At 39.8% G+C, this 23,043-nt stretch overlaps 1 protein-coding gene across 3 annotated transcripts in view; it reads right to left on the reverse strand.

Annotated features, from left to right (window-relative positions):
- Positions 1 to 3,817: 3,817 nt before the first annotated feature.
- Positions 3,818 to 23,043, reverse strand: part of KIF3A (kinesin family member 3A) — a 38,287-nt gene continuing 19,061 nt past the window's right edge. Inside the window, exons 10-19 of one of the 3 annotated variants that reach the window (XM_084637012.1) lie at positions 22,406 to 22,477; positions 16,594 to 16,750; positions 15,443 to 15,623; positions 14,965 to 15,075; positions 13,671 to 13,796; positions 11,158 to 11,211; positions 10,066 to 10,134; positions 8,942 to 9,066; positions 7,542 to 7,586; positions 3,820 to 6,740 (exon numbers count right to left, since the gene is read on the reverse strand). In XM_084637012.1, coding sequence (XP_084493138.1) covers positions 6,728 to 6,740; positions 7,542 to 7,586; positions 8,942 to 9,066; positions 10,066 to 10,134; positions 11,158 to 11,211; positions 13,671 to 13,796; positions 14,965 to 15,075; positions 15,443 to 15,623; positions 16,594 to 16,750; positions 22,406 to 22,477 — 953 coding nt within the window. In that variant the 3' untranslated portion in view covers positions 3,820 to 6,727. Of the gene's footprint in view, positions 7,587 to 8,941; positions 9,067 to 10,065; positions 10,135 to 11,157; positions 11,212 to 13,670; positions 13,797 to 14,964; positions 15,076 to 15,442; positions 15,624 to 16,593; positions 16,751 to 22,405; positions 22,478 to 23,043 lie in introns of all 3 variants that reach the window. The other 2 variants (XM_084637013.1, XM_084637014.1) reach the window with 2 other exon arrangements.

Raw genomic sequence — 23,043 nt, forward strand, 5'->3', positions numbered from 1 at the left:
TATGATTAACCTTAAAATAAAGTGGTTTTGGATCAATGTTGCTGATGTGTTATAGGAGACATTTGTTGGTAACCATTTGTAGAGCATCAGCAATGTACTTGGTTTATTCAGAAGACACAGCTATAAAGACAGTCTCTGCCTCATGCATTGTACAATGTAAAGCAGGAATGTGAGAGAGCCAAAATGCGCTGGGAGAAAGATGAAGCATTTTTTCTTCTGTCCTCTTCTCTGCTCACCAACCACACACAACATGGGAGCACAAAAGACACAAGCACATGTGTGTGTAGGGCTTTATTAGGGGTCTGAGGGAGGACAGTGTTTCTTTCACACTGGAATTGCAAGGTTATTACATGCCCAATGAAGGAAGGGAAGGTATGAACTTGGGAGAGGGAGAAGGAAAGTAGGACGAGATGAGGATCAGATGTTTCATTTCGGTATGGTGGACAAGGGCAAGTCTGCGAAGGAATTGAAGGAGGGTGTGGTGTGGGAGGAGCAATGGGTGAAGATAATTTAGCAGCTGCGTTTTGTTAGGCCAGGAAGGGAGTGCTGAATACTACAACGAAGATGGTTTCAGTAATCAAGGAGGGAGGGAACCAAGGCACAGTGACTGACAAGTTTTACTGTTACCCCAGAAAAGGAGGATCAGATTTTTGACAATTGTGTGGTGCGAGCAGTGAGAATTGGTGCTAGCCCAGATGCTCCAAAAAGAGCTATAACTCCGACAAGAGGTCAGTGTTAGTGACAGCAAAGGAGAAAGGAGGAATTAAGCCTGGGAGGAATGATAAGGAGCCATGTTTGGTTTCAGCTGGCAAAGGGCAAGAAAGAATCCAAAGCATGTGAGAGTCAAATGGATGGTGGGAAGCAGTCATTAAAGCCATGAATAGAATATTCATAGAGTCTATTTTGCAAATCCGATGTTCAGAAATGTGATCTTATGCAAGCAAGCTACAGGGATGGCATAAACCTAAGGCCAGCAATAGCAAGCCAGTGGCTCAGAAGTACATAGACGTTGGCTACGTGCTTCAAAGGGCAATATCAATTCTAGAGCCATGAGGTGGTCACAGGTGATTTTGCAGAGTCCTTCATACAGCAGACCTCAGATTTCCTCTTTTGAGTGCTCAACTCAGTGCAGCGCATGCCATCACCACCCCACTTTAATACTATCAACAATTCAAAGAGGAGTTTGTGACAGCAGCAACAAAGGGCAAGAAAGGAGAAAGACCAGAGGGCCAGAAGGGGCAAGAACGAGAAGTCTGAGCTGAACACCCCCAGACTCCTGTGGCATTCAGAGCAGGAGTTTAGTGTCAAGTCTTTCTACCAACAAAATGCCTGACGCAGCAGGTTGCACTTAACTTCAGCAAAAAGTGTGGGAGATTTCTGATGAAACACAGCATGCAGTAGCTTTGGAAAGTCCCTGTACTCCAGTAAGGTTCAACTGGTACATCAGCTGAGTCAGAGTATTCTCAATGGAACTGCTCAGTTATCTATCGAAACCCTTTATCTATTGCCTGCACATAGCCCAAGAAAGATTTTCTTCTGCGAAAGGAAAGCACTCTAATACACAGTATTGTGTGTGTGTGTCAATAAGTCATTCCTTACAGCAGAGGAAATGGAACTTAACTTCTAAAAACCTCAGCTAATTTTGCAGCAGCCTCGCAACACTGTTTAGAGTATGCAAGTGTGGTTATTAACACCAAGAGCACATTTTTAAAAACATGAAATCAAGAGCAGTTTCAAAATGCTCCCCAATCTGTCATCTCATCTTCTACGTGCAGGGACTATTTTTGTTGTTGTGTACACAAAATGCATAGGCCAATGGCCCCTAATCCAATCACAACACAAATAACTACTACAAACGGGGACAAGACTACCTGCCATCAACTCTAGCCTCTCGCCCCCTTTCCCAGGAGGGCATATAGGCATTACAGCATAGGAGGTGAGCAAGTGCAAGGGATAGCAGGATGGTCTGAAGGGAGAAAGGAAGAATTTTCTGAGGTGAGAACACTATTCCAGAGGATGCTGGCAGTGAAGCTACTAGAAGTGGTGGATTACCATACCAATCAATCAGAGAGTGGTCTCCAAGGACGACAGCTGGAATCCATTTAGAGCTTTAAGGATAGATTTTCAGTAGTGCTCAGAACCCAGCTGCCCCTCCAATAGATTGGCTGGGTAAGGATCAATTTTGAAAATCTGGCCTGTATACGGAAAGTGTTGCCTTTAATCTATGAATCAAGAAATGAATGGGCAGCCAATGCAGCTGACAGAGCAGAGGTCATGTGTGCCCAGCAAGAATCACCACTTCAAAGGTGGGGCAACTCTATTCTGCACAAGCTAAAATTTCTAAATGGTCAAATTACTCTTTCTGCAGTCAACACAGGTGGAAGATTGCATTTGTGCTATGGTCAGATCTCGGAGCAAAGCAGCATGAAGCCAGCCTAGTGGTGAAATAGAAGACTTCCCAAGAGCACCAAGATGGTGCATGAAGTTGTGGTGGGAATTCAGTAGGTAGCACTTGACTCTGAGTCATGCCAGGGTGCAAGTAGGGGCCTTACACAGCTGCAGGAGCTATCTTTTGGGCTAAAGCCTAGATAGTCTGACCACATGTTATTAAAGATTTCATGACACTTTTGCTAAAAGTAGATGTAATAAATGTTAGTTTCTGGACAAATTCTAGGGCAGGTAATTCTATTCTTCCTAGTTAAAAGTCCCCTGAATTTAAATTGGACACAATCTTCACTTCTGCTCCTCAACTGCATACAACATTACACAATTTAAGAGCAGCTAGGTTCCTCTCGAGAGCATGCCACATTTCAGTAGTGGGTAAGATTTTTTTTTTTTAAAAAAAAAGCTCTAGCCCAACCAGGAGTTTTAGGTTTGAAGCAAGAATCACTGGGTGAAATTTTATGTTGATCAGACCAGTGCTCATGATGATCCCTTCTGACCTTAAAAACCTATGATCCTTATTGCTTACTTCCCTCGCAGGGGTGACTGACTTAGTTAAGACTAGTAAAACATTTGAGATCCTTGGAGGAAAGATGCTCCAGAAGTGCAATTAAATGCTATCATATTTCAAAGCTCTATTGCTGATCTTAGCTACCGTCCTTCTAATGACCATTACATGGATCAGTCAATGCAGAGTAGTAAGAAGTTGTGTACACAGAAGAACAGCCATACTGTCAGACTAATGGTCCATCTAGCTCAGCGTTTTGTCTTCTGACAGTGGCCAGAGTCAGACGCTTTAGAGCAGGGGTAGTCAACTATTTTTTGTTGAGGTCCAAATTTCTTGGTCAAGGTATAGTTAAGCTCCACATTCCAGAGAACGTTTTAAAAAAAATAATAATAATAAGTAAAAAAGATTTCAGGGTCAGTTCAAAAGCATCTGGCGATCAGGACTTGGCCTGCGGTCTACCTATTGACTACCCCTGCTTTAGAGGAAATGAACGGAACAGGGCAATTTCCAGAGATCCATCCAGTTCCAGCTTCTACCAATTGGAGGTTTAGGGACACCTGGCGCATGGGGTTGCATCTCTGAACATCTTGACTAATGGCTATTGTTGGGCCTATCCTGCATGACCCTATCTAAACTCTTTTTTGAACCTAGTTATACTTTTGGCCTTCACAACATCCTATGGCAACAAGTTTTACAGGCTGACTGTGTTGTGTGAAGTAGTACTTCCTTATGTTTGTTTTAAACCTGATGCCTATTAATTTAATCAGGTGACTCCTGGTTCTTGTGTTATGTGAAAAAAGCCACACTGATAAAAAGATGAAACATTAGAGGAGTTCAAATTTTTATTCCTTGGCAAGAACATGCACACACAATACTGGTATGTACAATATAACAAATAAAATTTATACATAAAATACAATGAATAATCAGAAACAACACTTCCAAAAAGTTAGCAAAACAATAAATAGGGAGTAATTGTACAACTAGAATTTCTTGCCTATATACAAATTGGTGAAACAGAACTAAAGAGAAATAGCTATAATTTAAAGTGTGCAGACTACAGTATAAGTCAGTGAAAGGCACTAAGGAAGATTTCCCCCCCATTCTAGCAATTCCAGGACCAGGAAAAAATTAAATGCACAATATGCTCTATTAAAAGCAATGTTAAGAATGTAACAAACTGACAAAAGACCCAGGAAATGTCAGTGTTAAGGCCAACACTTCCTGAAGAGAGGAAACTGGGAGGAAAACTGACAGACACAACCACACAAAAGAGCATGAGTTAAGGAAAGACTGAACTGAGACCAGAATAGCTGTATTGGCTAAAGCATAAATTTAAAAAAAGATTTAAAAATGAGTTTGGACAGAATAAGCCTGCAGATAATCCAAGAGCTGCAGGGTAAATCTGTAGCCCAGATGCATTTTTAGCAACTTTAAAAATAATGCCCATACTCAGACAAACATTCAAACCTTTCAAAGATCAGTCAAGCTTCATAAATATAAACAGAACCTACTTAAAAACATTTCATTTCAAAGTTCCTCCTTTTTAATAGCAAGGGATTTTGTTCTCCAAAGCCGAAGCTGTGACAGCAAATCACAGCCAGCAAGTCTATCATGGAGCATGCTGGTTTTATGTGCAAATTGGTATAAAAGATAGAAATGACACAAGAAGCTTCCTTTTTTAACAAACATACCTACAGAAAAGCTGTCCTCTTAACTACTGTTGTACAAGTAACATTTGTTTATCAGGGACTTGTCTTTTACAGATCTGTTCCACTGTAGCAAATGCACTTTTAGACTTAATCATTTAATGTTTTAGTATGGGTAGAATGGCTCACAATGGCACCTTCAAGGTGCCATTAATGGTCTGTCAGACAGACAGACCATTTGGTAAGATCATTTTTAAAAAGCACTGATTAAGGAGGAAGTGTTTATTTGCCTAGTTGCTGGATCCTACTGCAACAAGGTCATAATGGTATTAACTTTTATCATAAAAACCAAGGAACTCCAGATCTTCTATTACTGACATTGGCCCCAATTCTACACTGAGCACATGGCTCCAGAAGCCCACATGAAGCTTGGGCTTCCTGCGGCTGCAGAGGTCCTCTTGCACGGACCTGGTGACAGCCTGGGGCCATAGCAATGACTTCTGAGCCATTATGGGCTCTCTTCAGTCTTTTTAGCATGTATGACAAGTATAGAAGTTACGTAAATTAGGATGTTTACTAAGTTTACTGCACATTCACAGTAAGTTAAGTTTAAGTACCAATACTTAAATTTTTCTTCAAGATGAGAAGTACACCTCATTTTGGGGGAAGAGCTTGATGAATTGCCTCTTATTTAAATGCTGTGCTATAAAAAAAGAAATCTTGTCTAAACTTTAAAATGACAGTGTCAATTGTTTTTTAAAAAAAACCCACGCAACATAATAAGTTTTGCTCCTGGGTGAAGACACTGAGTATGCCTACCCTGCAATTAAACACCCACAGCTAGCCCATGTCAGCTGACTTGGGCACACAGGGTTTGGGCTGCAGTGTTGTAAAATTGTGGTGCAGATTTTCAGGCTAGGGCTGGAGCATTCCCCCTCGCAGGGTCCCAGAGCCCGGACTCCAACACAAGCACAAACATCTACACTGCAATTTTACAGTCCCCAAGCCTCGCGTTAGCTGACACGGACCAACCCCGTGTGTTTAATCGCAGTGTAGACACACACATCAAAAGAAACAGATTTTTTAAAAAGGACAACAGGGCTTAACCAGAATGCTACTGAAATTCTCAAAGTTAAATATGTCCTTGTGAGACCAAATTTTAACTGCCAGACTGTGCATCTTACACTTGCATAGAGATCCACAAGACAGAGTTATTGGTCATAGTACTAAGAAGACCACATTGTATTTTGATGCATTTTTAAATATTCTGCACACTACAGAAAGAATATTTCAACTAACTGTAAATCTTGTTACCAGAACGAATGCATGACACCCGCAGTGGAACAGTGCTATGCTTTTGTTTAGGGACTCCACCTTTTCACATCAGCAGTCACAGCTTTTTACACTCCATGCAACATTGTAAGGTTATGCTGAAGTTACAGACATTAATAATAAACGGGTTTATGAAGATTGAGGACATCTGTAACTGATGTGTTCCTGCACTAGTTACAGAACATACACAAGACAAAGGAAGAATTTCTCTTGTATCACAAAAGCAATATATTAAAATGTTAAATGTTTCGTAGCAGCACAGTATTCAGGGGGATCAAATGAACTAGTAAATCAGCAGCCACTCAATGCAAAGGATAATGATTTTAGAAGAAATTAAGATACTGTCTCTAAGTGTAACGGAAAACAAAAGGCTACTTGGGTGTAGACAGGACCGACTTTTGTGCGGATGTTACTACTACCTGGAGATTGGAAGTAAAGGAAGCACCTCTCTATTTTAAAATATAAAGGGTCCAAATTCATCCCTGATCAATAGAGCATTGCCCCCAAAATATTAGGGCCAAGGGTGCGAAAGCTAGCTACAAGCTCTGAAAACACCTAGCCTGAGCTATATTATGGGTTTGTGGCATTCTCTTTAACACATTAGGATTTTATCTTCTCCATCCATATTGAGAGTAGAGCAATTCATACAAAAAATGCAAGGCTCAGTTACAATCAGAGAGATCAGTTACACATCCTCCACTCAGTGCAAGCGCAGTCAAGGTGCAAAGCAGCCTTTTAAAAAGTAAAACATATTCTCTTGCATTTTCTTCAGCGATGGCCATCCTCAGAAAAGTAGTCAAAGTTGTTGCCTAGAAATTGTGTGCATTTAAACAGTAAATAAAAGGACAACAGCACTTCAAATAAAATGAAACGAAACAGTTTTGTTTTCATTTGCATTGAAACGAAACAAAACATTGTCCTTGCCCAATGTTCTTGAATTTGTACAGTTTAGGTTTTCAGAACAGTCACTCTTTATGCAACAATATACAGTAAGTCTACATATGTCAGTTACTAAAGGAACAGAAAGACAGACAATTAGTCATTTAATGTATGAAATTCAAACAGCAGCTACAAATAGGGAGTATTTAAATAGCCAAGGAGGGGGGCTCAGTATTCAGATTAAGTTATATCATGGATTTATACCCACTACGTGAAAACATACAACAGTGCAACACAGGACAACAGCGTAAGCCGCTAGTTTATGTACAAAGCAGGACATAAAACAGAGTTATTAGGATTTAAAGTTCAGGATCTATCCACCACACTGGGCTAATATTTTTAAAATTTAAACACACCTAAAGTTCTTGCTTTCTATACATTTCAACAAGGTTTACTGCCACTGGTTTCCCTGCACAACACAAAGAATGGTGTAATATATTGACAATTTTGCAACAACACATATATTGGTTTAACATATGTTAATATAACATACAGTATAAGGGTAATTAGAGAAACAAGTTCATTTTTGTTTACTGATGAGGCATTGTTTGGTAGCCCCTTCTGGTCAAATTGTGCCAGTTCTTCAATATTTTCTAAAGAACTATGAATTTTAGCAAAGCATTACAAACACACATTAATCTTTACTCTGAAGCAGAATGCAAAACACCTACTGAAGCAGAGAGTCAATGACGGCGCCTGGCTTTGCTGAACGTTTTCTGTTCAGAGAGGAGGAGTGGAAAAAGACAAACACACATTAGTAGTCTACCCAAGAAAAGAACCCAAGAAGGGGTTACATTTTCCAAATCTAAAGTATATAGTATTAACATTTACACAAGTTTGGTTTAGGTAGCCTCTAAAAATAATATGCTAAAATCTCAACAACGGCATATTTAACATTTTAGAAGGCCAACTCAAAGTACAATCTATCTAGGTTTACATTTGGTCATTCATCAGCACCACCCTCATTTGGACAGGTAACTTATGTGTACTCTCACATGTCACTTGTGAATCTGACCTCCAAAGTCTATGCATGCTAGAATAACACACATCAAGTAGCCAGAGGAGAGGAATGTAGCAAGAACTACACACACAAATGTTTAAGGTGTTAAAGTAGGCCACTTCTTAAGTCACTTAGACTTGATGTGTCTTTAAGAGTCAAATTTACCACACTTTATGCCTCTTAACTTGACCCCAAAAGTTAATGTTTCTTGCCAAAGCCAACTCTCCCATGATAAAAAACTACATAGCATGCGCAGTATGTTTTTTCTATTGACTATAAATCTTCACGCACTACAGTCAGTTAAAAAGTGTACCTTAAAATCTGGGGTATGTGTAACATGACTGAGTAAGCATAATGTATGATGTTTGCTGACTTGGTGTTACTGTCCCAATCTTAATGCTGGTGGGCTTTTTGTACAATTAACCCAAACTGGAACCAGAACTAAACTTAGCAACTCCCAAACCTTGACTCAGACTGAGTCTCTACCTCATATCACCTAAGGAACTTTATATTCCTTTGTGTAGGCTTCAGTGATTTTAGCATTGTTGAGGCATGTATTCATATATGTCTCCCATGTAATTCCATTCTCCATTTTATTTAAATACCACTATTTATACTATGAAAAATCTTATACCCCTTTTTATAGTTCTCTGCAGACATAGGACTATTTAGTTTGAAAAAGTTAGTTTTTTAAATGTCAAAATTATTTAAAAAGGGGGGAAAAAGAAACTGTCAATTTTTGAAAAAACGGAGGAGAAATCAGAACCAGCTCTAATAATTTGAAATCTTGGCAACAGAAAATTGCCCTTAAATCAACAGAGCATGCTTTCCAAGTATTATGGCTTTTGATCAGCATTCACTATAGTTCAATGATTTTCTCTGTGGAATGCATTACAGCACTGCTCAAAGGGCCTGGGGTCCTGCTGTTCATTCCTTAACTCCCATTCAAATTAAAGGGATGCCCAAATGCAGCCTGCTGGACTGATCCCCAAAATAAACCTTTAGTTAGGACTTAAAACACTTCACTTGGAAGTTCCCAACCACATACAAAACCATTTCACAAGAACTCACCTTCTATTAGTTTTAGGCCTTGATCTTCCTTTTGAAGTCCTCGGCCTCTCTAACTTCATCAAAGACTGCCTCAGGCTTTCTTCTGTGTAAGCTAGATAAACATGGGAAAGATCCACCTCAAAGGGCTAGGGAACGAATACACAGAATCCATTTTATGACTGTTAGTATATGTTCTTCTATAACACTTAGCAAGTGCTTCATCAAAACACAAAGACTATAAAAACAGAGTTAGAAAGTTTTACAGCAGGAGATGCAGCACATATGGTAGGGCCCTACGAAATTCATGGTTGTTTTGGTCAATTTTATGGTCTCAGGATTTTAAAAATGGTAAATTTTATTATTTCAGCTATTTAAATCTGAAATTTCACAGTAATTGTAGGGGTCCTGAACACACACACGCACACAAAAAGTTGTGGGGTGGTCACAAGGGTTTTTTTTTTGGGGGGTGGGGGGGTGGAGGCGAAGAGGAGTTGCGGTACTGCTACCCTTATTTCTGCACTGTTGCTGGCGGCGGTGCTGCCTTCAGAGCCGGGCAGCTGGAGAGCGGTGGCTGCTGGCCGGGAGCCCAGCTCTGAAGGCAGAGTCACCGCCAGCAGCAGCGCAGAAGTAAGGATGGCACGGTATGGTATTGACACCCTTACTTCTGCGCTGCTGCCTGCAGAGCTGGACCCTCAGTCAGCAGCCACCACTCTCTGGCCGCCCAGCTCTGAAGGCAGCAGCACAGAAGTAAGGGTTGCATAGTGTGGTATTGCCACCCTTACTTCTGCCCTGCTGTGGGCGGGGTGCTGCCTTCAGAGCTGGGCACCTGGCCAACAGCTACCGCTCCCTGGCTGCCCAACTCTGAAGGCAGCACAGAAATAAGGGTGGCAATACCACGACCCCCTTGCAACTCCCTTTTGGGTCAGGACCCCCAATTTGGGCAACGCTAGTCTCCTCCATGAAATCTGTATAGTATAGGGTAACAGCATACAAAAGACAAGATTTCATGGGGGGAGACTATATTTCACGGTCCTGGACACATTTTTCAAGGCTGTGAATTTGGTAGGGCCCTACATATGGGTATTCATTGGCTTGTACACTATAGATCTATACAGTTTGATCCATATTTAAGAAGAGACACTTACATCTTTTTCCTTTTTATCTGGTACCGGGGTCTGTTTTCTCATGTTGTTCCCTGTATATGCAACACATTTCTTAAAGAAAGAGAAAGATTCGTTAGCAAAGTCAACTATATTATAAAACTGATTGCATGACGGGGTAGGTTTATATTTGCTTCCAGCCTCAATTCAATTAATCTGGGAGTTTACAAGATGAAAGACACACTTTGCACCTTTTACCCATCATGACAGTTAAGATTAGCTTGGATTAGAGCTGAATGAATAATTTTTTAAAAATCCACTCATTTCAAACCAATTTTTCTCTCTCTCTCACCAAAACAAAAAAAAAAAAAATATTCAAAAATTTTTAATTTGGGTCAAATCAAAACATTTGACATTTTTTGTCTTGAAATGTGGATTCAAAACATTGTAAAAAAACAGTTCATTTTGACATTTCCAACATTTTTGTTGTCCAGTTTTTTGTCAAATTCAATCCCAAATTCACGAATAATTTTAGTGCTCTGAAAAATGCATTTTCGTATCTTTATTTTTTTTTTTTCCTTCCTGCTCAAATGCAGCTGGGATGTTCTTTATAAAGTGCCTGAAGCAGAACTTCCTAGGACTAGTGGCTAAATAGAACATCTATAGCTCTGCCACTTTTACTACCCTTGGCAGTTTGCCAGTCTAGTGAACTTCAGACCATGATGCAAGATAAATATATATACACAAATATATATTTCTGTAAGATTTCAGATGATCTTTTCTGTTCAAGCAACATGGCTGGTAATATTGTTGGTGACAGCTGCAATGGCTTTGATTAGCTCACATCAATGAAACACCAAAATCCTCAGAAAAGACCCAAACAAAAACCTGCCATAACATCTGGGATAAGTAACAAACCGATCACAGAGATCTTGCGGTCAGTGTCTTAAACAATGGACTTTCAGGGAATTGTAGTAACACTGACTCTCCATTATGGCACAATCTAACTAGTCAATGAAAACTGTATAGCTAAGGTTGGCGAGTTAGCCTGAGAACCCTCGCTTTCATTTCATACCCCTTGAGAACCTTTGCATTGCACTAGTGTAGCTACCTGCATTTTCTATCAGCTAAGCTTACCAACTGCCATTCTCCAATGTCTTCATTCCAGTGAACATAGTTTTCAATCATTTCCTTAGAAGAAATAAGAAAAATAATTGTTCTAGGTTTGTGAACTTTAACTCTTCATACACTCTAAATACATCTTCCATAAGGCACACCCAAGAGATCATGGGCAAAGTGAATTTAACAACAGCATTAAAGCCCTGTTAAACATGGCTCCTCCTCAAGTCAATTTAATCAAGGCTGATTCATTGATGTGGATGACCATACCCTGTTAAAAAACCACACCCCACACTGAAGGCCATGGCCTGTGAGGATAGGTCTACACTGCCATAAAAAAATCCGTGGCAGCAAGTCTCAGAGCCTAGGTCAACTGACTGGAGCTAAAAATTGCTGTGTAGATGTTTGGTTTCAGGCTGGAGCCCAAGCTCTGAGACCCACCCTACTTGTAGGGTTTCAGAACCTGGGCTCCAGCTGAAGGCTGAACATCTACACTGCAATTTTTGCCCCGCAACCTAAGCCTGAGTTAGCTGAACTGGGCTAGCCATGGCTGTGCATCTTTTATTGCAGTGTAGACATACGCTTAGTCTGAATCACCTGTTCCAGGGCATATTGGAGTACCCTGCACATGTACAGGTCTCCAGTCATTAAGATAGTTGTCTGGGTGTGATATTCATAAAAACAAAGGAAAAATGCTTAGTGTGTTTTGTACTGGGTGGTGAGAGATATTTAAATTGTCAGGTTTCAGAGTAGCAGCGGTGTTAGCCTGTATTTGCAAAAAGAAAAGGAGTACTTGTAGCACCTTAGAGACTAACCAATTTATTTGAGCATAAGCTTTCGTGAGCTACAGCTCACTTCATCGGATGCATACTGTGGAAAGTGTAGAAGATCTTTTATATACAGACAAAGCATGAAAAAATACCTCCTCCCACCCCACTCTCCTGCTGGTAATAGCTTACCTAAAGTGATCACTCTCCTTATAAAATGTGTGATAATCAAGTTGGGCCATTTCCAGCACAAATCCAGGTTTTCTCACACACCCCCCCCCCCCCCAAACCCACTCTCCTGCTGGTAATAGGATTTGTGCTGGAAATGGCCCACCTTGATCATCATACACACTGTAAGGAGAGTGGTCACTTTAGATAAGCTATTACCAGCAGGAGAGTGGGGTGGGAGGAGGTATTGTTTCACGCTTTGTGTGTATATAAAAAGATCTTCTACACTTTCCACAGTGTGCATCCGATGAAGTGAGCTGTAGCTCACGAAAGCTTATGCTCAAATAAACTGGTTAGTCTCTAAGGTGCCACAAATACTGCTTTTCTTTTTATTTAAATTGTCAGATACAATGAATCTCAGGCATACCATAAACTGGTGAGCCAAGAGAACACTACAAAGAAAGTTCTAGGTACTGTCATGTTGTGCGTCTTTTAACATCAAATACTGCTGCTAACTTCATCTTCATCCAACTGTCCCTAGACCAGAACGGGTCCTGAAACATCCCATTAGTCATTCTGGAGAATGGATCAATTTTCATTCATTTTCTTGTAATGAACTGATAGCCCTGTTTTGGGGGGATCTGCACCAGTTTTAACACTTTGCCTTTGGGTAGGCTACATAAGCTGGCTTTGTGCCTTGTAACTCCTACTCCCTTTTGATGGGAACTGTTCATCCTCAATCGATAATGCTTTTTATAGTAGGAGGTCCAACAGGAGATTTTCATTTCTGTGAAGAGCAGAGTGAAAGATGAATATTTAGGATGCGTTGGCAGAGTTTGAGCCTGTAGTTCCCTGTTGATGTAGTCATCAGCTATTTGTAACCACTGTTGTCCAAAAGCTACTCAGTCCCAGGGTGAAGTTACCACAGTGGACAATTACAGGTATACATTTTCCTATTGTAGAGATGGCCTTCAATTTTAGAAAATACTTCAGATCTTTTAGACAGAGGGTGGAGAGGAAGTGGATCCTCCCCAGATAATCAAGTAATTGCTTCACTTTATCAGTATACTCAACCAGGCTTTTCAAAGCATTACATAAAGACTACAGGGAGCAAGGTGACTGGTGAAGTCATTCTGCTTAGTGAACAATTGTAATGCTCACCAGAAACCTCTGTCTTGGTATTTTCAGAAGATTGACTCCGTCACATCTGGGGTCTCTGATTCTCATGTTTTTGACAGTGATTTAAAACTAATATGGAAATGTGACAGAGTTGTGCCTGGTAGCACGTTCATATAACTGTGTTGGTCTGAAACCTAATTACCTTGATTTTCCTTCTAATTAAATTCAATTAGAGGTTTGCTGTGTTTTATAAATACTCTTTTACAAATATATACATAAGTTAGAATCTTAAGTGGCTCATTGTTTTTTGTGCGATGCTATTTAACACCTACTAGCTCTAACAAACTGGATACAGAGATGAGGTGTGCTGAGTCACTCCCACTACTGATGGGGACAGAAGGAATGCTGGAGGAATCAATGGGTGTGTCTAACATTACTAAAAACCCCAAATCCAAGACTAGGCTTCCCTTCCTTTACCTGGTAGTCCTGAGGAATGAAGTTATCTATGATGAGCATTTGAAGACGAAGCTCCCTGCTGAGCTGCCGAATATTCTCCAGCAATCCTTCAATCTCTCTCTGATGTTCCTGTTGCAGATCTGCCATCTATGGACAATAAAGCAAGCCATCAGGAAGCTAGAAGTAGTTCAAACATGAAAGCCCTTCAAAAAGTTGTTGGCCTTTCATCATTCCACCTCCATTTAAATTCACAGGCAAAATGAATTCATTTATTATAAACTATCCCCAAGAATTGATAAATTTAAACATACGAGCTCAGACTGGCACTTTTTGCCTACAAGACTTCTGCAAATCCCTGCTCTGCACTTGTTGGAAGAAACCAGGAGCAGAGCAGTCTAGGTATACCCTGTTGAAGGAAGGGACCTGCACACCCTAAAAAAAATCCCATTATCCAACAGACTACTATGCAGCTCAGGCAACTGCAGGAAGCAGCTCTCGGCCTGAAGACCTCCTGCAGCATGGGCTACAGGCACCAGCCAACAGACATTCTGAGCTCCCACAGGTTGTAGGGAAAGGGAAAGAATGTGGTAACCAGGTGGCGGGTGATTGGGGATCCTGGCCAGAAGGATAGGATAGGGGAAAAAAGCTACAGAAAGGAGAAAAATATGCCACGGAGATGAAAAGTCACAGGAGAGAAAGAAAAAAAAACAACAACAAAAGTGAAATTCCAAGGGAGATACAACTAAGATAAATTATTAATCCCATATTCTGTCAAGTGATTACATTACTCTGAAAGAAAAGATAAGAGACTATTCAAGTCAAGCAGAAGCAGGCAATTGTGCAGAGCAAGTGTGTTGGCAACTGATGATTTTATAACACGTTTAGCGATAACTGGTGATTTTATTAAAGCTCCAGCTCCCAGAGTCATATGAATGAGACCCTCCGCTTTCATTTCAAAGAAAAATAATTCTCGCCTTCATTAGGGTGACCAGGTGTCCTGATTTCATAGGGACAGTCCTGATATTTGGGGCTTTGTCTTATATAGGCGCCTATTACCCCCTGCCCCCGTCCTGATTTTTCACACTTGCTGTCTGGTCACCCTAGCCCTCGTAGATTCAGAGAAAAGCTTGAAGATGTAACCCCCAGAGGCTCAGATTACCAGCGTTCAGTTAGTTCTCTGAAAACATACAAACCAAGAGGTGCTTTATAAAGACACTGGTAAAGCACTTTTCCAGGGTTACATAGTGTAGGGCACATATTTACAAACTAAGTCTGTTTTGGAAATACTAACTAAACAACTCTTTTGGACACTGACCTCTGATTTTGCAGCCATTAGCATTGTCCAGACTTTCTTCAGCTTCTTGGTCTTGCCCTGTGCCTCTTCCTGCAGGCTGGTGTACTTCTCCTCAATGTCCAGGCGCTCTTGCTGTTTGCAACATTTAAAAACAAAAGGCAACACACAATTTACTATTGTTAAAGAAGCATTTGGCTGTGGTATAGCCAGAGGAGAAACTACTTGGACTAAGTGAAGTGCCGGCTCTGCCTACACTGATCTGTATCACACACGCCCCACTGTTTTTACGCGCTGCTATAAAGCTCGTCCTTGCACACACTTCTGTGCCAGAGAACTGCCTACCCATTTCAGGTGTCAGTCTCTAGGAACGTTGGCATCAGCTCCTGCCATAGCTTCCATATCAAGCGTGCACACAAGGCTGAGAGAGACAATGGAAGGTGAGCACAATCAGTCCTGTCAGTTAAGATCATCAGCACTACAATAAGGAAGCTAATCAAACCTCTTTTTCCTCAAGCTCTTTGCGAAGCTGCTCAGCTCTTTTTCTTCGCTCTTCAAGCTCCATGTTAGATTCCTCTAGAAGTTTCTCCTGCTCCTCAGCTTTTGCCAGCAAGTCCACACCTCCCACAATCACCTTCTTCTCCAAAGCTGATAACTTCTCCAGCAGCGACTGGTGTTCCTGTCTGATGAGAGAGACAGGGAGTGGAACACCATGTATTCCAGGCTCTCTCTAGTGGTGGGGCCTGGCCTGAACAATGGGTCTGAACTGTGGGCAGGAGAGGGCCTGAACACTCATCTCACTTTCGAGACTGCAAGAAGAAGAAAATACAAGTTACTGGAGAGAGCTGCAGCTAAAAGTCAAACAGGGCAGCTGACAGTGAACAGTCTCTCCTGCTGCAAATCCTCCCTTCCACCGGGGGCTGCTGGGGCACGGAGATCAGGGAGACTGTCTCCTCCTCCACTTTCAATGCTCCCTCTGCTGGGGCTCAGGCAACGTGGGGACCCAGGAGGAGAGAGAATAAGAGGTGGCAGCAGCAGCTGTTTACCTCAGGGCCTTGGTGGGAAGGAGAAGAGAAAATAATCACACATGGGGCCAGAGTAAGACAAGCAGGGATCATGGAGGCTTCACACAGGAGTCCATTACCTCTCCAGCCCTTGTCCCACCAGCCATGTGCCTGGTGCTCTGCCCTGAGGCCCTGTGAGAACTCACAGGTCACTTTTCAGCTCCAGCCTGGATCAGTCTTTCCACATCAAGATAAGTTCTGTGCCCAGAATCAACCACCTCCATCTCATTAAACTGTATGGCAGTAAAGGCTGTTATGATGGTTCTTAGTATTTGACTACTTCATTAGCAGTCAATACATACAGGAGCTTGTCCAGCTTTTTCAAATTTGGATTTTATTTTTTTTTAAAGCTGGCTGAAATTTTGAAAAAAATTTAAAAAATGCATTTTTTTTTTTAAATTGGATTTTCTGACCAGCTCTAACCTACACAGGAAGCTCATTTGCTTTAACAGCAGGACAGGAGAGCATTCATTTTGTGCATCCCTGCTTTAATCAACCAATTCATTTGAATTTCCACCAGTCACACATCCCTAATTAGATCTGATTACTGAACTGTAAAAAAAAATTGTTCTTATGATACAGTACTAACTGGGCTTTGAGCAGATCTTTCTCTCTCTTCTCCAGTTCAGCCCTGGCTTTGTTTCTCTCTTCCTCTTCCATGTCAAGCTTGGTTTCAAGTGCTTTTCTCTCTTCCTCAATCTTGGCTTGCATCTCTACCATTTTATCTGGGGAAACTTTCTTCTTGCCTTTGGAAAGATTCAGGTTAAGGATGAATTATTTGATGACAAAAATAAAACACTGTCTTTTATTATAGTGAAGATTTCTATCTTGTCATCCGATTTCAAATTAAATGTGATTTTCAACAAAAGTTAAATAAAAATATTTCAATGGCAATATATAGTTATACCCTATCTCTGCACCTACTGGAGTGTATAATAGTACTATTCAGTGCAAATGGATATTTAATAGATGCTGGTGATGCTTCCCAGCTCTGTCAGGAAACCAGCTTGTATCACATCACTGTCCAACACAGGCAACTTTTATACTAAACGTTTTAGAGTAGCTTTGTTATTAAGACTTCAACAAAGCCATCCAGTGGCACTTTGGAAACTGGACAAGAAGAAAAACAGTAACTGACTTATATGAAGAAGAGTTAGGTGCACACCAGACTAGTTCCATCTTAGAAATCTAGTGACATTTACAAGCCACTCAAGCCCTGCTTTTGCTATTTATTGCCACTGGGGACACAGAAGTATTAAGCTAATATTAGTGTATAATAGTAAAATCAAATTTAAAAAAAGAATAAAACCGTTGTGAAAAAGTCTGCCATCTTAAAAAAAAGCCAGAAGTTTGAGACCTAAATTACTTTAAAGGGATAATGAAAAGTTAGTCTGCACAGTTCAATACAGAGTTTATTTTTTAAGCAAACTTTAAAATGTAATCACTTCTCTTTATAATTAGATGCTCAGGTTTCTTTTTGTAGCCTGTTAGGAGAGTTGAGTTCTAAAGCTAAGTTCAGAATTCCACTTTCCAAAAATTCACACTGGAAGAAATTTTCTCCAAAATACCCTTCTGTACTGCATTCCCTATGGAACGTCACTGCGAAAGTTAGCAGTAAGATCTTTTAAGACTGTATTGTCCACAATGAAGAACTACAATGTGCAGAGAAATGCAGAAAAGCCCGATTAGATAACAGCAGATAAGGGATGGACAACAGCTTGTGGACTCAGATTGTCTTTGTAGCAGTATCCATTCAGAGATTCTGGGGTGGTGCGATTTGTAATGGTCTATAAAGGTAGTACTTTGACCACTGGTAAAAAGTAAAAAACAAACCAGTTTTTTACACTACACCTCCGTGATTACAATGGAGGTAACTTGAGCAGCTAACTGGTATTCAGACTGAGTTCAGTAGCCCTATAAGGTCATCTGAAAATAATTCAGAATTCTAGAACAAAAAGAATGGCTCCTATAAATCATCCTCCAAAACTCAGAGATCAACATTAGTTGAAAAATAACTTTGGATTGGGAAGATCTTAATTACAAAACTGCACAATATATCAATGCATATGAACATGAACAGGTTTCAGATTAATTGCACGAGGGGTCGCAGAGAGCATAGCAAGATACCAAGCTAATTTAGATTTCTAGAACTTTTAGTGTGTGGAAAATACCCTTTATTTACCCTGTTTTGATTTTTCCCAGCTGCATTCTAACAAAATCTAGACAAAAGAAAACTAACTTGAATGTGTGAAAATCCAATAGCAACAATTTACCGCTACTGCAGGGGAGAAAAAACAAGAAAAAAAACCCTGCAGAATACCCTGCCAAACATCATCATTCGGTAAAAGGCTCTCCACTGCATATACACACACAACTTTTGTAAAGACACTGAAACATCACCTCATTAATTTTTAAATTAGGGCTGTCAAGTGATTAAAAAATTAATTGTGCAATTAATCGCACTGTTAAACAATACTAGAATGCCATTTATTTAAATATTTTTGGTTGTCTTCTACATTTTCAAATATATTGATTTCAATTACACAGAATAAAAAGTGTACAGTGCTCACTTTATATTTATTTTTGATTACAAGTATTTGCACTGTAAAAAAAGAAATAGTATTTTTCAATTCACCTAATACAAGTATTGTAGTGCAATCTCTTTATCATGAAAGCTGAACTTACAAAATGTAGAATTAGGTACAAAAAAACCGCATTCAAAAACAAAACAATGTAAAGTTTTAGATCCTGCAAGTCCACACAGTCCTACTTCTTATTCAGACAATCGCTAAGACAAACAAGTTTGTTTACATTTGCAGTAGATAAAGCTGCCCACTTCTTGTTTACAATGTCACCTTAAAGTGAAAACAGGTGTTCACATGGCACTGTTGTGGCCAGCGCCACAAGGTATTTATGTGCCAGATGCGCTAAAGATTCATATGTCCCTTCATGCTTCAACCACCATTCCAGTGGACATGCATCCATGCTGAGGATGGGTTCTGTTCAATACCAGTCCAAAGCAGTGCAGACCAATGCATGTTCATTTTCATCATCTGAGTCAGATCTCACCAGTAGAAGGTTGATTTTCTTCTATGGTGCTTCGGGTTCTGTAGTTTCCGCATCGGAGTGTTGCTCTTTGACGGCTTCTGAAAGCATGCTCCACACTTCGTCCCTCTCAGATTTTGGAAGGCACTTCAGATTCTTAAACCTTGGGTCGGTTAGAAATCTCACATAGATACCTTCTTTGTGTTTTGTGAAATCTGCAGTGAAAGTGTTCTTAAAATGAAGCTGTCTCATCATCTGAGACTGCTATAACATGAAATATATGGCAGAATGCGGGTAAAACAGATCAGGGGACATACAATTCTCCCCCAAGGAGTTCAGTCACAAATTTAATTAATGCATTATTTAACACGTGTCATCAGCATGGAAGCATGTCCTCCTGAATGGTGGCCGAAACATGAAGGGCCACACGATTGTTTAGCATATCTGGCACCTAAATACCTTGCAGTGCCAGCTACAAAAGTGCCATGCAAATGCCCAATTCTCACTTTCTGGTGACACTGTAAATAAAAAAAAAGAGGGCAGCATTATTGCCTGTAAATGTAAACAAACGATTGGCTGAACACGAAGGAGGACTAAGTGGACTTGTAGGCTCTGAAGTTTTACATTGTTTTGTTTTTGAGTGCAGTTATGTAACAACAACAAAAATCTACATTTGTAAGTTGCATTTTCACGACAAAGATTGCACTACAATACTTATATGAAGTGAACTGAAAAATACAATTTCTTTTGTTTATTTTTACAGTGCAAATATTTGTAATCCAAAATATACACCTTGATTTCAATTAGAACACAGAATACAATATATCTGAAAATGTAGAAAAACATCCAAACTATTTAATAAATTTCAATTGGTATTCTACTGTTTAACAGTGCAATTAAAACTGTGATTAATCACGATTAATTTTTTTGAGTTAATCGCGTGAGTTAACTAAGATTAATCCACAGCCCCATTTTAAATACACACACCCACACCCACCAGAAATGGGGGTGGGGAGGGGGAATTATGTAGGTATTTGGGTGTAGTATATAATTTCATGGCAGGATGTGTGACAGTAATTCAGGAACAGGACAATCAAAATAATTTGGTTTAGATTCCATTTGCTTCTCCTGTTGGCCCGATGGTAAGAAGTAGCAACATGTAGGTTCACAGCCGCAATATGTTGCTTGACCAAGCTTTGGGCAATATCCTTTAGAAGTTTGAGCTTTCTGTGAAATTCTATATAGAGAAATCCTTAAGCAAAAAGGTCAGGGACAGGTGAATGAAGGAGCCTTACCTGTCAAAACACATTCTTAGATCTTCTCAATTTTAAAGAATGAAAGTTAGATTGAGCAGCAAGACCGTTTACAAGCTCTGTATCGGTACTATATCGATCACAAATCAATCACACCAACCTGCTTGATCTTGCATTAAGAGGAAGTAGTAAGCAAATCGCAGATAGGCAGCATATGCATAAAAAAGGGAGGAAAAAGAAAAACATTACTGCTTGATTGTTTTGTTATAAAGATCATCAGTATCAGTATAAGGATTAATCTAAATCTGCATCTACAGACAGAAAAAATCAGCAGAATAATCATTGAGAAATAAGAGGCCATTAAAGCAAATATTTGTGTTACGATTTATGGTTGGCCAGAGTAAATTTTCTGAACCAAAGGATACTTTTTTTTTGCATATTCAGATTAATCTTCAAACCATTCTTGCATTCTCCTATTCAGTTCAATATAACGCAGATTCTATATATGACATTACGAGCCTGCCGCAAAGATCATGCCCTAAGAAACATCCAAGCGGGCACCTACCACCCTAAAGTAAGACTGAGTTATGTTTTCAAGGTAGCCAATTTTTTTTTTACATTACCTGTAAAACCTTAGCACACAGAAAGAAAGCTTGCTTTGCATTTTAGCGAGATTTCCAAGTCAATTCTTTGTTTTATATGATCAACTGCACATATGGGATTTCAGCACAAGATTTCTATGTTCAATTAAACAGGATATTAGTAGGTTAATTTGCAGTAACTGATGCTTCCATAGAGGTATATGGCTAATTTTGGTTATTCAAGCAGGTGTGATCAGAATGAAACAGGAAAAGAAAAAGAAAAAAGATAATGCAGAAGGAAGACGACATGCAAAAGATCCACACAACATATGAGGACAATTACTATTTTGACTGTAGAACAAGTAGTGTTTATTCTACCACTGACGGTCTGAGCCAACTTCCACCGTAATAAATTGGAGTCTCTTCACTGACTGATGGGAGGTGGACTGGTCCCCAACTAAGTATTTCAGTAGACAACTTGCCATTAAGTGATTTGCCCACACCCAAATATTCTGGTTAAAAGCAAGTTTGGAAAAGCAAATGCATTTCAATGCCTCCAATAAAGTAAACCACTAGAGGGTTTTTACATTACATTTTAAGCCTTCTTGACTGTGACAAGTAAATGGGATTTTGTATTTTACTATTGGTGGAAAAATGTTAATACCACCAATAAATGAACAGTTTAGAAACTAAGAAGCTCTCCTTTTTAGATAAAACTAGAAGATATCAACACCATGAACTATCAGCCTCTCTCTGCCTAAGAAAGGGGAAAAGTGTGACTCGGGCTTGCAGAAGTAAGATACAAACTAGTGTTAGAAAGTTCCCACCAATCTGAAATTAGGGCTTTTAAAGAATATTTTGAGTAAAACAGCCATCATTAATTAATTAATTCTGGTGTTTATAAGGGGACCAAAAAGCCCTGTTTGGAGCCAGGGGCAACTAAGCCAATAGTTTCTTCATCCAGACTATTGGCCCCTTCTCTGAACAAAGAATGACAATGATGCCCAAGCAAATGATGATTTACAGTGACTTGGATATCTTTTCACAATAGACAATAGAATTTACTTGCCACCCTTAAAGATCTGAATCCAGATCTCTTTAGATCAAAGGACTGTGAATTAATCAGATGCTATCTAGCCCCCTTTCCAGATTATAAATCTAAAGTAAGATTTTGATTGTTCCACTGATTTGTTCTCTGCCAATGTCTCAATAAAGAAGGAAGCCAATGAAACAAAAACTGGAATTGGATTTTCCATGCTATTTCCCCCCACTCTTTACAGTTAGCTCGAACAAAGCACTAACTTGCCTTACATTTTCTCAAACATTAAGCTAAGTTGCACGTTGAACAATTGTTTAAAGCTTGAAAGCAGCAAAAGAAAAGCATGCTTTAGCCAATTTATAAACCCACATTTTTCTCTTAAATAAAAAAAGTGGCAGGGAGCAGTGTGGCATTTACAAAATGGAGTGCACAGGTTATGGAAAGGCCAAAGCTTTGTTAAACGACTTAAGAGCTCCCACTCACTAGTGAAGGACTTATCCAGAGGTTTCTCTATGACAGAGCATGTGGAGTCTGAACTACTGGTGCTGCTACTGCCTGGAAAACAAAAAAGTAAGACCCACGGAAAACCCAGGAAATAAGGAACAAGAATATGAAGAAACACACAGCTAAAAATTAGTTCCAAAAGAAAGAAATCCAAAGAAGCCCAGAAGAACCAGCAAACTGGTTTGAAAAGGCAAAGTAATACTTATGTTTGGAAGCATTTGCTTGGATCCCACTTCGATTCGCTCCTGTAAAGCCACCATTGTATACTCTAAAATGTAGGCTATAGAACAACCATATTTCAGCAAAAATCCATCCTGACCATGTCTAGTATGAGACAACAAAAAATCACTAGCCATATTGGGTAATTGCTCAAAATGAAAAGTGACCCACATGCCTATTTTCACTTTAATTCTACAGATTATGAAAAAAATATTATGCACCATTCATTCTGTTATCAGGCACATGACTCCAAGAAGGATTTGTCCTATAAAGGGTCATAATACCTGCCTGCAAAGGGGCAGTTACTAAAAAGAAGCCTGTTGATCAGGTCACGAAGGTAACTAAATCACAAGAGAACACTTGACTCACCGTGCTATTTGGAATCGACTAGTTTAACG

Source organism: Lepidochelys olivacea, assembly GCF_965140295.1.
Source record: "Lepidochelys olivacea isolate rLepOli2 genome assembly, chromosome: 8".
Classification (NCBI taxonomy): domain Eukaryota; kingdom Metazoa; phylum Chordata; order Testudines; family Cheloniidae; genus Lepidochelys; species Lepidochelys olivacea.